Below are 16,412 nucleotides of genomic sequence, written 5' to 3'. Positions count from 1 at the left end.
AGTATGACTTTGAGATAGAGACATGAGTCATTTATTCCTTTTCCCTGTTTAATATTTTTTATTTTAAAATTATTCTATCTTTTTTTTTCCAACAAATTTTTTTTTTTCAAGTATATGTTTATTTTTCCTTATTGGTTACTTTAAATTCTGAAATGGTATCATGAATTCATGTATCTCCATATTCTCTCTCACATACATTTCTTGTTCTTGTAATTTTAGAGCAGAATATCTAGCTTGTTCATCGAGATTGTTGTTTTCTATTTTGTTTTTTTTTGTAAATTCTATTCCCGTTGCTAGGGCTACCAATCATAAATTAATGTCCACTGAACCAATAAAACCATAAACCTATACCAAACTAATAAAAAAAAATTATACAAAACCAATTAAAAACCGAACCATTACCAAACCATAAACCCGAGTGTCCACCGCTAATCAAAACTCAAAACAATAGTATTTTCTAGTGCAAAAAGTCAAGTTCGTCTATACATATAATGTGACTTTATTTCAACTATCACCCAACTCCTCCTCGAAACCAATTAATGCTTTGTAGCTATTAGGCTATATAATTAATTCCCTTATAAACAAACAACTACAAAATCCTTTACATATAACAAAACATATAAAACATTTTTCTCTATAAATAAACATTTCTCTTTACTTCACGAACCACTGAATCAAGAAAACCAAATCCAACTCCTACACAAAAGAATGATTACAAAACTCAGTCTCCTCTTCATGATTTTGCTTCTCACACTTACACTCTCCCACTCACGCCCCACTCGACCCGAATCATCAACAGGATCCTACTCGGATCAGCTCAAGAAAAACTCCAAAGGTAATAATAACAAGAATGACAAGGGCTATGGATCATCTGGGGGATACTTTGGACCTGGAACCGAACCAGGAACCGGTTTTGGTTTACCGGGTTTCAGTGGCAAAGATTGGGGAAACATTGGTGGAGGATACGGCGGTGGTTACGGGGGACCTAGTGGCGGATATAACAAAGGAGGTGTGGTGAGACCAACGGTGATTTGTAAAGAGAAAGGTCACTGTCACATGAAGAAGCTGACTTGTCCCGCGAAGTGTTTCAAGTCTTTTAGCCGTTCCGGAAAAGGATACGGTGGTGGTGGGGGAGGCGGTGGTTGCACCATTGATTGTAAGAAGTGTGTGGCTTATTGTTAAAAATGTGAATGTCGTGGTAAAATGTTTATTTATTTAAATATATTATGTTATATAGTCTTTTCAATCTTTCTCGATTTGGTAAGTTTTCATTTATCTTACAATAAATGATACTATATCATATGGTTGGTTACTTTAACCAAAAATGTTCCTCAAAGGCCTCAGAAAGACAGAAACTACTACTAGTACTACATATAGCTTTCTTTTTTTACCCGTAGTAAAACATCAGTGGATACAAAACGTTATTTTCAGACTAATCTCTATGACATGTTTAAAAACTAATTCAAGATTATATGTGTTAAATAGCCACTGATGTTATATAGAAAGACAAACGCAACACAAAACTTAAGTGTGGATGTAAGATGGGTTCTCATAAATTCCAACTAATAATCCCAAAATGGTATGAATCTGAACTCTCACTTTTGAACAAACAAATTTACATGAGATAAAGGTACAAGGAAAAATTGAATCTTTTTTTTTGGTTTACAAGCAGAGAGAGGGATAACGAGAGAGAAAGGCAGAATCTGAAAATTGAAAGTAACAGTGAAGATTAGGTACACAAACCAAGAATTTTACAAGGAGAGCTCTCAAACAGCGGCTCTTAAAGCTCCTCTTGCCGCTTCCCTTCTCATTTGATCTTGTTTCCCGCTGCCTCGGAAGTACATATACACTTGCTGCTCAAACAATACAAATCCATCCCAAAATCAAAATGTTAAGAAAACGATTACAGATGTATAAAACCATGTTCAAAGACTGATATATTAGTGATGGGAGGTGAAGAGAGACCTGAATAACCCATATGCTAACCACTGATTCGAGGCAGAAAAATCCAAATCCAATGAAGTAGAAAATCTGTAAACAGAACACATATCAGATAATTGATCCATATGATCAGCTCATGCTTCACGCTTTTTTAATATCTTAGAACTCTTTTTAAGATCCTCGAAGACCAGTAAAGGGTGAGAGAGCTTACCCCAACAATTGCTTGACCGCTTAAGACATCTATTGCAGGTAAGATCCCACTGATACAAGAAAGAAAAGTCGATTACAAAAAAAAGGTTAGAGAATTTTCCAAGAACAATGGATAACAACTACTTGTACAGCTATTATTTAGTGGAGTATGCTAGTTACAGGTACCAGAATGGTTATCAAGATTCGAACAAATTTTTTTTTGTTGTTTGCTTTGGTAAATGAGGTTTCTCCACTCTCAGATTACCAAACACAGTGACAAGATCAATCTTGAATCGTTTAGAGAGTTCTGTAAAAAAAGGAACTTACGCAAGAGATTTTCCTTTGAAGACGACAGGTGGGGCAACAGCAGCAAAGACGCAGAAAGCAATGTGGAGCTGCACCAAGAACAAGGTGTCAGAAGTAATTTTTTATATCAAGCATAAATGTAAGAAAAACCATAGAAGTTATAATCGTTGCGCACCATGTAGAACAAGAAAAACCATCCAAAGCTCAATGCACTATCGGTTCTGCAAACATTCAACAGAAACGTGATAAACTCAGTAACATAATATTCTGAACAACAAATCCAGACTTTGAAAGTAGAAGAATCCAAGTAAGAACCTGAAGGCACGGTAGAGTGGCCGATACCATAACACATAGCCTCCTGGGACACCCGCTATGAAGTAAATAACAGCAAGAAGCCATATCGTCACTCCTGCAAGACATAAAACCAAACTCTTGTTAAAACCAAGACATATCAGTTAAGAAATCCTAGAGGAGAACGAGCAAACTTTGAAATAGACTAAAAAACAAACCTTCTCCTTTGATCCAAGCTGTAGTAACGGCAATGATATTCCAGAAAAGACAAAGAACCAAACCTGCCAAACATGAATTACATGTGTGTCAAATAAATGAATAAAGAAGCAACGAGTATAGAAGGAAAAAAATGTAATCCTTTAGATTTGAATATAAATGCAGGAAAGATGAAGTATTTGCATCAAATGGAAATTGTTAACTTGGGACAACAAAATATGTACCCAAATACGTCGCAAAAGTAACATATTGTAGTCTTTGGAGATGAACCGGAATTTCATTTGCAATGTCATGGTGTATAATAGGGAAGAAAGGCGGCCAGTTTTTCACTTCGATAACAATTCCAGCTGCATAGAGAGAACCGCAAAATTCATAACTTTGATAGCAGAAAAAACATATCTAAGTTAAAACAGTTAACAACAAGTTCAAATCTCAAGGACACAGCTAGGAAACAAAGAAAGGCTTGAAAAGAGTATATTGTAGTACCTCGTGCAGCAGCATCTTCTTTCCGTTTGAGGTCCTACATAGAACCACAAAATAAAACATTCAAATGAATAACAACAACACCGTTGCTAGGTAATGCGAATTTCAAAAGGTTTGAAAATGTATACAAGGAAACAATCATGTCTGCACACATAGAACCATTGCAAAGAGCTATCTAAAGATTACAATTCTTTAAAACAAGAGTCAAAGTCTCCAGTACACTTAACTCATAGATCTTTAAAAAGAACAAAAACTGAGAAAAAGATCAAATGAAGGAGAAGGCTCATAGTGGATAAGTCAAAGCTTTTATCTTTTAACTAATTATAGCAGTCAATATACCTGCTCCCGTCTTCTTAGCTCAGCTTCTTTGGCTTGAAGTTCCTTCTCTTTCTTCTTCAAATCCTAGATTCCCAAACAAGACACAAAACGTTAATCACTACTAACTCCAAGATCCACCACCTAATCACCCAAAAAAAACACATATAATATAATTAAAATCTCTAATCTCTAACCAACCTGTGTACCACCAGGTCTGTCAAGAGGAATGTCTACTGTACGACCATAATCGAAACCAACAGGCTCCGGAGGCAAAGGCGAAAGTCTCGAATTCGATGCAGGTGGAACACCTTTAGGATTCTAAAACAACATAATTGGATTCACAAGCATCACACAAATCAGTTCAGAGAAAAGCATAACAAACCTCAAGAACAACACTTGATCAATCAATCAACCAAAAAGTATAGATTTCGATACAAAGGTAGAAACTTTATCAAATCTTTCATTACAAAATCTCTTAAAAACCTCAATTTCATTGAACCCAGTTCCAGATTTTATCAAATCAACAGCAGAAACTTAAACCCTAAGTAAAAAAACCCGATAAATTTTTACAAGATTCAAATCCGAAAACCCCATAGATTGAAGAGCCATTAAAAGTTGTAGTTTTTACGAGTTAAAATCCCAAAAGTCAAAAAAAGCTTACAGCGAAAGGATTGACTTCTTCTTCCTCAGCGAAAGGATTTGGATCATAACGATTAGCCATGGCTATGGAAGATTAAAGCTTCAGACGATTCAACGTGCTTGATAGATAGATAACTGAAGAAGAAGGAGAAGAAGACTTTAGAAATCGATCTAAGATCTTGAGCACGGACCGAGGAATAGCCCGAACGTTGAAGTCAAGCTCTATATCTAATATGCAGACATATACTTAATTACACAAAAGCGTGTCTTATTAAATTAGTAAATAATATATTTTGGGTTTATTCTTGTTAAATGTTAATCATCTCTAATCTGATCTGATTTTATTTTTTAATCTTCCTTAGTACTTTTTTTTTTTGACAGCAATCTTCCTTAGTACTTTACACTTAATATTTCAATATTTTATTAGTTGTAAAATTAATTTATTTTATTAATTAATGTCAATCAGAAACGTAAGGAAAAATTAAGTATTAGCCTCTTATATATATATATATAAATAAATTATTCAACGACTCAAGTAGTTTCAAATAATTTGAATTTTCTAATGAGTACATAGGAAGAATTGAAATTGTCCTTCTTTTGGTCAAATGATCTTGTCTGCTTCTAAGAACGTTTGAAAAGTCCATCACAAAATGTTTTTAAAAAACGATATTAGTTGTCCTTTTAATTAATAGAGAAAATATAGCTCAAGTTTTAATAAGAAATTTGGAATTATATTACAAAACCATTAAATTTTGCTGCCTTTGCCTTATATTTGTTTTTTTCCAACATGAAAATGATGGAGGAAAACCTTTAACGTGATATTATCTTTACTTTTTATATCTACAAAGAAAAAGAGAGTTTATTGAGAAAAAAAAAAAATTAACTTTATCCCTAAATTTATTAGTATTTTTTAAAAAACCGATTTTAATATGAACCTTTTTTTTAAAGAAAAACATACTAAAATAATTGGAATTAAGCAAAGATGGAGAGAGACCAAACCACATCTAAAGAAGAAGACCATGAAAACTACACTAATCAAAGAGAGTAAAATGATCAAACTATTGACTTATATATATAACAATGAGAACCCCAAAGAACAAAAACTTTTCTATATTTGATCTGAGTAAAAACTGTATGTGTTTTCTTTTTTTTTATGTTGTAGTCTCTTCAGCTTTCCTCTGCACTAAACTTGGAATCACACTACTTCTTTTTAATCTCCGGTTGTTACCATTTCGATTCCGAGTCGATGAAGACCGGTCGACCCAATTCTTGTCTTCTGCAACCGCTTGGTTCCACCTTTCTTTAAAAGTTCGAAGCTCCCATGTTGATTGTCTCCGTATCTGTTCATGAAAACACATACAGAAATTACACTCCTCACTCCTGGCTCTACGGATAAAATCAGTTTCGTCATGGGGAAATAAACTCACCTCTGTCCTTGAATCAAAAGTCGGAGAACCTCGTTTCTGTTTACAAAAAAAAAAGGTGACAAAAGTTGTGAAATTGTCTGTTTATTTTACAGGCAAGGAAATGAGGAACTGGATGTTAAAGATAGTGCTTACCCGAGTCACTCCGCTGCGAGCTGAGTTCTGTAATAATTAGGAAGAGAGATTATTCAGTATTTAGTATTTAACAAGGAGAATATGGAGGGGGGAAGTAGAGTGAGTAACTGACCTTCTTATCAGGATCACCACTTCCACCTAGTGTTTGAATACCTTGATGGAAGATATATTCGCTATCGACAATGCCTACTTTCTTGCTACGGTCACCCTATAACAACGTTTAAAACCGATTCATCTAGAGAATGCAATCAGGCCACAATGCTAATAATGAATGCTAGCGCTGTTGTGGACTTTACCTGAGCACAGTACCCAAGTTTCATATCCATTCCCCAACCATGAACCAGATCATTCTGCAAACCGCAAAAAATCAATAATAGTTGGATGCAATTGCATTAAAAAAGTAAACAGATTATCTTGTTATAAATGTTCATCTTGTAAAATTTACTTGTATTAGATTCCAAGTGCAAAACCAGGCAGATCTTGAAAACACTGGAGCCATTCCTTCAACAAATCTGGAAATAGAGAAACAATGACATTAATGTCTGTGTCTTGGTATATAAAGAAGTATTATATTGTTATGTTACTTGAGAAATTTTACCCGGTGCAGGGAGGCCCTTCGCTAGCATTTGAGCACTTCATATTGCCCCTACTGTCGTAAACTCGTCTGCAGTTTTGTAACCATTTGATATAAGTACCTAAAACACACAAATAATCAAGAGAAGTCCTTAAACAAATGGTTCATAGGAACTCACCTATGAAATGTTTTCGTTCTAGACCGGACTGTAAGTCTATGGTGAACTTCAGTTGAATTTGGGTGCAAGGCTGGTTGAGATATCTCCAGTCCTGCTGATTTAACTATCCTCAGGTACCTGCAGAGAGACTTGTTTAGGAAAGGCCCTCCAAGATTATACCTTTATGGGTTGTCTATATACAAGTGAAGGGGAAATTGAAAATAAACCTTTGTGGGTTGAAATTCTCCACTCCAAGATCTTCGTCCCAAAGAAAAACATAATCATATGTGGAGACGATATCAGGATGGAGAAATCGTTTTGCGAACCACCTGAGTAAAATCAAAGTTTTTGAACAAAACCATTGTTACAAAGCTATACAAAGTACAAACTATGGCTATAGTTGATCTTAATAGATTTTATATCAAATACATGTTAATACCAGTTTGTATTTTATATCAAATACATGTTAATACCATTTTGTCTGGTTATGTGCAACTATGTGTATGGCTTTTGAGCTCCACTCTAGATCCCACCATTGATCCATGTTTCCATCATAATGAAATAGAATTACAGTGAAATTTGCCGGAAGGAACTGAATACAACAAACAAACTAACTAACATTAGAACAGAAACTAATCACATACCAGCCTCGTTTATTTCACTGACATATATAGACAAAGCATGATTATTACCTTCTTTACAACAGCGTCAACATTATCCTTTTGCTTAAGTCCTACTGGCATTGCCAACAAGTTACGGTTGGTCAATTCGCCACTCTATTTGTAAGATAACAACAGAGATCAGAGAATTCCTCCACATAACTGATTCCTCTATCTTATTTAACCTTACATAAAAAAATCTAACCTTTGACCTCAAACTACTACTTGACCAAAGTGGCTTTAACTCCAAATCTGATCTAGGTTGCATGATACCAAAAGGCAAACCTTTCAACTTTTCACTGACCGGTTCAGATTCCTGAACAAGATCGCATACCCACACATCAACTTTAGACCAGCAACATGCATCAAACATTAGAAAACAAAGAGATTCAAAATGTTACCTTAGCCATCTCAAATGGATAATCTGTTTCTTCTATCTAAGTAAAGCATATACCAAACAAAAGAGTTATACATCAAAACATTCAAAAGTCTCTGAAAGAAATCAAAACGAGCTGTTCCACAATACCTCTGTCTGTTCATATTGGATATTAGTAGTCTTATACCAAAAGATCAAAAGTACTGTACACATGACTGCCATAACCGGCTTCATCTTCCACGACGATTTACCCTGCAAATTTCCACCATTCCCACATCAAAATCAAAAGCCTCACTAACCGGGATATCACAATGTGAAGTAACCGAGATCTATAGAGCAAAAAAAAGAAAAGCTTTTACCCCATCTTGAGCATTGTTTCTTCTCTTAACAAGTGACTTCCATGATTTAATAGACGGTAAATCATGTTCCATAATCTATTTACCGAGCTACATGAACATCAAAATTCATCAAATTCCATACAAAAACAAAAAGACAATTTTAAAATCTTTAAGCAATCAGAAAAAAACTCACCAAAGCCACCGTCTTTTGTGTTCTTCCCTTCACAAGAACAGAGAATCAAAGAAACCAATTCAAACCTTCACCCAAAATCTCAGTTTCTCTATATAAACCTGATCTACGCGCATGCAACAAGAATGTGTCTTTCTGAGAAATCTAAACGAGAAACACAAGAATCAGACGTCCATATTGCAAAATAAAAATTGAAACTTTATAATCTAATACCAAAAAAAAATGATAGATTAGAAGAAGATAATAAAAAAGCTTGAAAGAAACACACAAAGATGGCTCCTTTCAGAGTATACATACTCACACTCCCAGATACAGACGAACACAATCTGGGCCACTGTGAAAGCGAAACGGCTAAGGAAGGATTCGTATTAATAAAAAGACAAAGCGTTTTTAAAACTGGAATTATAAATTTTCTTGGATTTTTTTTTTTGTTTTGCTTCTCCAGATCTAGGGAAAGTAAATACAACTCTAAATACTAGTTAATGATATGAAATTAAAAAAAGTTAGATTTGGTTACACATTAATTACCAAATTAATAAGGTTATATTTAGGAAGCAATCTGGTCACACGAACTGTTCAACAATTTTAAATGGCGGTGTAATAACTTTCAAAGATGGGATCTTTTAATTAAGCCATGAGACAACACAACAAAGAAACAGAGTAAAGAAGAAAGAAAACACAAACCTTTAAAAGCTTAAAGAGAAGTAATCTGAAACTTGAAGTCACTGTAATGAAGCAAAACCCAGTTGGTAAATGGAAACCAAGAAGATACGTTTATAGAGAGAGAGAGAGAGAGTAAAGTGTGTTCACTTTAAAAGCTGAGATTTTTTTACCAAAACCAGTTTCTAGAAATCGATCGAAACCAAACCCAACAACAATGTTTTCTCTCTACTACTACGCGGAATCGAAAGAGAACAAAAAAAAAGCTATGGTGGAGTGATTCGTGTCATCTGCTGAATCTCTCTCTCTCTCTCTCTTCCTAAAAAAATAATAATTTATTTTAATTTTTTTATTAAGTTGGATTCTGCGACCAAATACGAGAATTAGAGGAATAATATTTTTATTATTTATAACGAAAAAAATGTATTTTTCCATGTTTTGCGATTTATCCTCAATTATTAGTTTACAACAACTTTCAATAAGAAAACAGAACACAAGTGTGTGAGTGTGTGTGTCTGTGGTTTGCGACTAAAGCAACTCCAAATCCAAAGCAAACCAATAAAGTTTTCTACTTCCTCGGGTTGTTCAACTAGAACATGACTTATTATTACTTATAGACTAGCTCCATTCCGATTGGCTTTTGTTTTTTCACGTTCGACTATTTTGGGTTTGGTAGCTAATTCTCCATTAGAATTCTTTATTATTTTACAAATATACTCTTAACCTAAAGCTACATTCGTAGATAGACATGTCAGTCTTCGCCTATATAGTGTTTTCACGCACATGGTTTGGAGATATGGTTCTGCGACTCCACCAAGATCAAAGACGATAAAATAAAAGCGGTTGCCAAGTTGTATTCACTCGATCCGTCTCCGCCGGATATCGATTTCCATTATCCGTATCCGGAACCGTTAGTAACCTATACTTAGGAAATTTAAAAACATGAAATACAAAACCAAATTTCAAAATAAACACAACTAATTACTAACAAATTTGTAAAACTTCTCACTATAATCTACTTAATGCACAAAAACACCAAATAAAAAAACAAAACCACATTATTAAAAGGGGAATTGGGTTGTATGACCAAAAAAAATTCTATAATTTAATAACTAACTATACTAACTATGTATTGATTATATACTCTATATTATATGTATAATACCAATTTTTACCCCTTCACTATCTTTCATCACCACCACCATCTTCTGACCACCTGCCATCGCCACCACCTCCGGCGTCACCACCTCCGGCGTCACCACCTCCGGCGGTTCTTCGGCGGCCACCACCTCTTTACCATTATTACCACTAGGGTTCTCAATTTACTATCCCTTAGGGTTTAGATTTCCTCCAACCACTACCGCCGGGCCACCGCCGGAGACCGCCGGAGAACCGCCAAAAAACCGTCGGAGAACCGCCGGACCACGGCCGGACCACCGCCGGAGAACCGCCGGGCCACCGCCGGACCGCCAACAAACGACGTTGCCTCAACGCTTGATTCTTCAATTTAGGGTTTTAGGGTTTAAGGTTTTGGTTTTAGAGTAGGGTTTTAGGGTTTAAGGATTAAGGTTTAGGGTTTAGGGTTTGAGTTTAGGGTTTAGGGTTGTGGTTTTTAAATTTAGGGTTTAGAGTTGTGGTTTTTGAGTTTAGGGGTTAGGGTTTAGGGTTTAGTGTTTAGGGTTTAGGGTTTAGGGTTTATCGTTTAGGGTTTATGGTTTAGGGTTTAGGGTTAGGGTTGTAGTTTTTGGGTATAGGGTTTATGGTTGTGGGTTTTGGGTTTAGGGTTTAGGGTTTATGGTTTAGGGTTTAGGGTTGTAGTTTTTGGGTTTAGGGTTTAAGGGTTTAGGGTTGTGGTGTTTGGGTTTAGGGTTATGGTTTTTGGGTTGAGGGTTGTGTTTTTTGAGTTTAGGGTTTTGAGTTTAGGGGTTAGGGTTTAGGGTTTAGGGTTGTGGTATTTGAGTTTAGGTGTTAGGGTTTAGGGTTGTGGTTTTTGAGTTTAGGGTTTAGGGGTTTAGGGATTTAGGGTTTAGGGTATTTGAGTTTAGGGTTTAGGGTTATGGTTTTTGAGTTTAGGGTTTAGGGGTTAGGTTTTAGGGTTGTGGTTTTTGAGTTTAGGGTTTAGGGTTATGGTATTATATTTTAGGGTTTTGGTTTGTGGTTGTGGTTTTAGGGTTTAGGGTTGTGGTATTTGAGTTTAGGGTTTAGGTTTGGGTTGTGGTTTTTGAGTTTTGGGGTTCGGGTTTAAATTTTTTTATAAGGTAGAAATTTTAAAAATTTTGGTAGGAAAATCCAATTTCGTAATTTTGGCGGGAAATTTTTTCAATTTTGGCGGGAAATTTAGGGTTTAGGGTTTTCGGTTAGGGTTGTGGTTTTTAAGTTTAGGGGTTAGGGATTAGGGTAGGGGTTTAGGGTTTAGAGGTTAGGGGTTAGGGTTTAGGGTTTTTAAAATTAAAAGGTTGGAAACCTTTTTACAATAATAAGGCTTTTTTTTGCGGGAAAATTTTAATTTTTTACATTAAGAAATAGTTTTTAAAATAGGTGGAGTAAAAAAGGGACATGGAAAAAGGGTCTTTTTGAAGTAATTTGTTAAGAGTAAAATGGTAAGAATTTGTTAAAAATTTGTTAAGAGTAAAATGGTTTTGAATCGGAGAATTGTTAAGAATTTGTTAAGAATTCGTTAAGAATTTGTTAACAAATTTGTTAAGAGTTTTAATAGAGTTTTATAAGGTTTTCATAATTTTTAAAGGTTTTTATAAGGTTTTTAAAAGGTTTACAAATAATTTTTAAAAGCGTTTACATGATTTACAAGGTTTTTAAAAGCGTTTACAATGTTTTTCTAAGGTATAAATTTCAAAAAATTTGGCGGGAAAATTTTCTGATTTTGGCTGGAAATTTTTTTGATTTTCGCGAGAAATTTTTCATTTTTTGGCGGAAAATGTTTTTCGATTTTGATGACTGTACATTCTTGCCATCACTCAAAGAAAGGGTAATATGGTCATTTCGTACATTAAAGTTTTTAAAATGGTATTAATAGATATTTTTAAAAGGAGGTATGAATGGACAATTTTGAAAATGCCCCTTTTTGAAAATGTGGAATAGTCTCCAAAGATAAAGTGCGGTTCTACCATTTTTGGCCTCCAAAGCGTCTACATTTTTTGCCTCCAAAGAGTCTCCATTTTTGGCCTCCAAAACGTCTCTATTTTTAGCTTCCAAAAAACATAATAGTTGCTTACATTTTTTTCTCTCTAAAAGTCTTCATTTTTGGCCTCCAAAACGTCTCTATTGTTTTCCTTCAATGCGTCTCCATGGCCTCCAAATCATCTCCATTTTTGGTCCCCAAATCGTCTCCATTTTTTGCCTCCAAAGCGTCTACATTTTTAGCCTCCAAAGCATCACCATTTTTAACCTCAACAAGTCTTCATTTTTTGCCTCCAAAATTTATCATAGTTGGCCTCGAAAGCGTCTCTATTTTTGGCCTCCGAGAGTCTCCATTTTTGCCCTCCAAAAGTCTTCATATTTGGCCTCCAAAGCGTCTCCATTTTGCCTCCAAAAGTCATCATATTTGGCCTCCAAAGCGACTTTACTTTTGACCTCCAAAGCGTCTCCATTTTTGGCCTCCAAGGGTCTCCATTTTTGGCCTCCAAAAGTCTTCATTTTTGGCCTCCAAAAGTCATCATATTTGGCCTCCAAAGCGACTCCACTTTTGGCCTCCAAAGCGTCTCCATTTTTGGCCTCCAAGGGTCTCCATTTTTGGCCTCCAAAAGTCTTTATTATTGGCGTCCAAAAGTCTTCATTTTTGGCCTCCAAAAGTTTTCATTTTTGGCCTCCAAAAGTCATCATATTTGGCCTCCAAAGGATCTCCACTTTTGGCCTCCAAAGCGTCTCCATTATTTGCCTCCAAGAGTCTCCATTTTTAGCCTCAAAAAGTCTTTATTTTTGGTCTCCAAAGCGTCTTCATTTTTGGCCTCCAAGAGTCTCCATTTTTGGCCTCCAAAAGTCATCATATTTGACCTCCACAGCGTCTCCACTTTTGGCCTCCAAAGCGTCTCCACTTTTGGCCTCCAAAGCGTCTCCATTTTTCGCCTCCAAGAGTCTCCATTTTTGGCTTTCGAAAGTCTTCATTTTTAGCCTCCAAAAGTCATCATATTTGGCCTCCAAAGCGTCTTCACTTTTGGCCTCCAAAGCGTCCATTTTTTGCCTCCAAGAGTCTCCATTTTTGGCCTCAAAGAATCTTTATTTTTGGCCTCCAAAAGTCATCCGTTTTGGCCTCCAAGAATCTTCATTTTTGGCCTCCAAGAGTCTCCATTATTGGCCTCCAAAAGTCTTCATTTTTGGCCTCCAAAAGTCTTCATTTTCGGCCTCCAAGAGTCTCATTTTTGGCCTCCAAAAGTCATCATATTTGGCCTCCAAAGCGTCTCCACTTTTGGCCTCCAAGAGTCTCCATTTTTGGCCTCCAAAAGTCATCATATTTGGCCTCCAAAAGTCATTATATTTGGCCTCCAAAGCGTCTCCACTTTTGGCCTCCAAAGCGTCTCTATTTTTGGCCTCCAAGAGTCTCCATTTTTAGCTTCCAAAATTCTTCATTTTTTTCCTCCAAAATTCATCATAGTTGGCATCCAAAAATCTTCATTTTTGGCCTCCAAGAGTCTCCATTTTTGGCCTCCAAGAGTCTCTATTTTTGGCCTCCAAAATTCTTCATTTTTGGCCTCCAAAAGTCTTCATTTTTTGGCCTCCAAAATTCTTCACTTTTGGCCTCTAAAGCGTCTCCATTTTTTGCCTTCAAAGGTCTCCATTTTTGGCCTCCAAAAGTCATCATATTTGGCCTCCAAAAGTCATCATATTTGGCCTCCAAAAGCGTCTCCACTTTTGGCCTCCAAAAGCGTCTCCATTTTTGGTCTCCAAAGCGTTTCCATTTTTTGCCTCCAAAAATTTTCATTTTTGGCCTCAAAAAGTCATTATTTTTGGCCTCCAAAACTCATCCTTTTTAGCCTCCAAAATTCATCCTTTTTTGCCTCCAAATATTCTCCATTTTTGGCCTCCAAGAGTCTCCATTTTTTGCCTCCAAGAGTCTCCATTTTTTGCCTCCAAAGCGTTTCCATTTTTGGCCTCCAAGAGTCTCCATTTTTGACGGACAAAAGTCTTCATTTTTGGCCTCCAAAAGTTTTCATATTTGGCCTCCAAAAGTCATGAGTTTTTTACCTCCAAAGCGTCTCTATTTTTGGTCTCCAAGAGTCTTCATTTTTGGCCTCCAAGAGTCTCCATTTTTTGCCTCCAAAAGTCTTCATTTTTTTCCTCCAAAAGTCATCATATTTGGCCTCCAAAGCGTCTCCATTTTTGGTCTCCAAGAGTCTCCATTATTTAGCCTCCAAAGCATCTCTACTTTTGGCCTCCAAAGCGTCTCCACTTTTGGACTCCAAAGCGTCTCCATTTTTGGCCTCCAAAAGTCATCATATTTGGCCTCCAAAGGATCTCCACTTTTGGCCTCCAAAGCGTCTCCATTATTTGCCTCCAAGAGTCTCCATTTTTAGCCTCCAAAAGTCTTTATTTTTGGTCTCCAAAGCGTCTTCATTTTTGGCCTCCAAGAGTCTCCATTTTTGGCCTCCAAAAGTCATCATATTTGACCTCCACAGCGTCTCCACTTTTGGCCTCCAAAGCGTCTCCACTTTTGGCCTCCAAAGCGTCTCCACTTTTGGCCTCCAAAGCGTCTCCATTTTTGGCCTCCAAGATTCTCCATTTTTGGCCTTCGAAAGTCTTCATTTTTAGCCTCCAAAAGTCATCATATTTGGCCTCCAAAGCGTCTTCACTTTTGGCCTCCAAAGCGTCCATTTTTTGCCTCCAAGAGTCTCCATTTTTGGCCTCAAAGAATCTTTATTTTTGGCCTCCAAAAGTCATCCGTTTTGGCCTCCAAGAATCTTCATTTTTGGCCTCCAAGAGTCTCCATTTTTGGCCTCCAAAAGTCTTCATTTTTGGCCTCCAAAAGTCTTCATTTTCGGCCTCCAAGAGTCTCATTTTTGGCCTCTAAAAGTCATCATATTTGGCCTCCAAAGCGTCTCCACTTTTGGCCTCCAAGAGTCTCCATTTTTGGCCTCCAAAAGTCATCATATTTGGCCTCCAAAAGTCATTATATTTGGCCTCCAAAGCGTCTCCACTTTTGGCCTCCAAAGCGTCTCTATTTTTGGCCTCCAAGAGTCTCCATTTTTAGCTTCCAAAATTCTTCATTTTTTTCCTCCAAAATTCATCATAGTTGGCCTCCAAAAATCTTCATTTTTGGCCTCCAAGAGTCTCCATTTTTGGCCTCCAAGAGTCTCTATTTTTGGCCTCCAAAATTCTTCATTTTTGGCCTCCAAAATTCTTCATTTTTGGCCTCCAAAATTCTTCACTTTTGGCCTCTAAAGCGTCTCCATTTTTGGCCTTCAAAGGTCTCCATTTTTGGCCTCCAAAAGTCATCATATTTGGCCTCCAAAAGTCATCATATTTGGCCTCCAAAGCGTCTCCACTTTTGGCCTCCAAAAGCGTCTCCATTTTTGGCCTCCAAAGCGTTTCCATTTTTTGCCTCCAAAAATTTTCATTTTTGGCCTCCAAAACTCATCCTTTTTAGCCTCCAAAATTCATCCTTTTTTGCCTCCAAATATTCTCCATTTTTGGCCTCCAAGAGTCTCCATTTTTTGCCTCCAAGAGTCTCCATTTTTTGCCTCCAAAGCGTTTCCATTTTTGGCCTCCAAGAGTCTCCATTTTTGACGGACAAAAGTCTTCATTTTTGGCCTCCAAAAGTTTTCATATTTGGCCTCCAAAAGTCATGAGTTTTTTACCTTCAAAGCGTCTCTATTTTTGGTCTCCAAGAGTCTTCATTTTTGGCCTCCAAGAGTCTCCATTTTTTGCCTCCAAAAGTCTTCATTTTTTTCCTCCAAAAGTCATCATATTTGGCCTCCAAAGCGTCTCCATTTTTGGTCTCCAAGAGTCTCCATTATTTAGCCTCCAAAGCATCTCTACTTTTGGCCTCCAAAGCGTCTCCACTTTTGGACTCCAAAGCGTCTCCACTTTTGGACTCCAAAGCGTCTCCATTTTTGGCCTCCAAAAGTCATCATATTTGGCCTCCAAAAGTCATCATATTTGGCTTCCAAAACGTCATCATTTTTGGCCTCCAAAGCTTCTCCATTTTTGGCCTCCACACTTTTTGGAGGCCACAAATATGATGACTTTTGGAGGCAAAAAATAAGACTTTTGGAGGCCAAAAATGGAGACTCTTGGAGGCTAAAAATGGAGACGCTTTGGAGGCAAAAAATGATGAATTTTGGAGGCCAAATATGATGACTTTTGGAAGCCAAAAATGAAGATTCTTGGAGGCCAAAAATGGAGACTCTTGGAGGCAAAAAATGTAGACTCTTGGAGGCAAAAAATGTAGACGCTTTGGAGGGCAAAAATGGTAGAACCGCACTTTATCTTTGGAGACTATTCTGCATTTTCAAAAAGGGGCATTTTCAAAAATGTCCATCCATACCTCTTTTTAAAACTTTTA

General features: G+C 36.7%; 3 protein-coding genes across 12 annotated transcripts; 1 reads left to right on the top strand and 2 right to left on the bottom strand.

Moving 5' to 3' along the window:
• Positions 1-574: 574 nt before the first annotated feature.
• On the top strand, positions 575-1,325 carry LOC104714461 (uncharacterized). The gene has a single exon (XM_010431838.3). The coding sequence runs from the start codon at positions 709-711 to the stop codon at positions 1,180-1,182; it is 474 nt and encodes a 157-aa protein (XP_010430140.1). The 5' UTR covers positions 575-708; the 3' UTR covers positions 1,183-1,325.
• A 252-nt stretch (positions 1,326-1,577) lies between these two features.
• On the bottom strand, positions 1,578-4,855 carry LOC104714460 (secretory carrier-associated membrane protein 3). The gene is made up of 12 exons (XM_010431837.3): positions 4,406-4,855; positions 3,943-4,062; positions 3,766-3,828; positions 3,430-3,463; positions 3,168-3,290; positions 2,946-3,008; positions 2,752-2,845; positions 2,612-2,657; positions 2,458-2,525; positions 2,153-2,201; positions 1,966-2,031; positions 1,578-1,853 (listed from the first exon to the last, which is right to left on the bottom strand). The coding sequence occupies exons 1-12, from the start codon at positions 4,463-4,465 to the stop codon at positions 1,767-1,769; spliced, it is 873 nt and encodes a 290-aa protein (XP_010430139.1). The 5' UTR covers positions 4,466-4,855; the 3' UTR covers positions 1,578-1,766.
• A 578-nt stretch (positions 4,856-5,433) lies between these two features.
• Positions 5,434-9,277, bottom strand: LOC104714458 (uncharacterized). Of its 10 annotated transcripts, none has more exons than XM_010431827.3 (18): positions 9,070-9,277; positions 8,921-8,961; positions 8,240-8,380; positions 8,068-8,154; positions 7,859-7,960; positions 7,734-7,769; positions 7,538-7,648; positions 7,366-7,449; positions 7,147-7,265; positions 6,901-7,002; positions 6,695-6,811; positions 6,541-6,606; positions 6,388-6,454; positions 6,239-6,292; positions 6,055-6,150; positions 5,943-5,969; positions 5,811-5,846; positions 5,434-5,723 (listed from the first exon to the last, which is right to left on the bottom strand). In XM_010431827.3, exons 4-18 carry the CDS (start codon positions 8,137-8,139, stop codon positions 5,535-5,537), a joined length of 1,278 nt encoding a protein of 425 aa, XP_010430129.1. In that variant the 5' UTR covers positions 8,140-8,154; positions 8,240-8,380; positions 8,921-8,961; positions 9,070-9,277; the 3' UTR covers positions 5,434-5,534. The 10 variants fall into 10 exon arrangements, with proteins under 10 accessions (XP_010430129.1, XP_010430134.1, XP_019085213.1 ...); XM_010431832.3 differs by having other exon boundaries at positions 8,240-8,337; positions 9,047-9,274; XM_019229668.2 differs by having other exon boundaries at positions 8,240-8,342; positions 9,070-9,274.
• Between the last annotated feature and the right edge of the window lie 7,135 nt (positions 9,278-16,412).

Source organism: Camelina sativa, chromosome 9, assembly GCF_030686135.1.
Source record: "Camelina sativa cultivar CO46 ecotype springtype chromosome 9, ASM3068613v1".
NCBI classification, from domain to species: Eukaryota; Viridiplantae; Streptophyta; class Magnoliopsida; order Brassicales; family Brassicaceae; genus Camelina; species Camelina sativa.
This window is presented reverse-complemented; position numbering and strand designations above follow the sequence as displayed.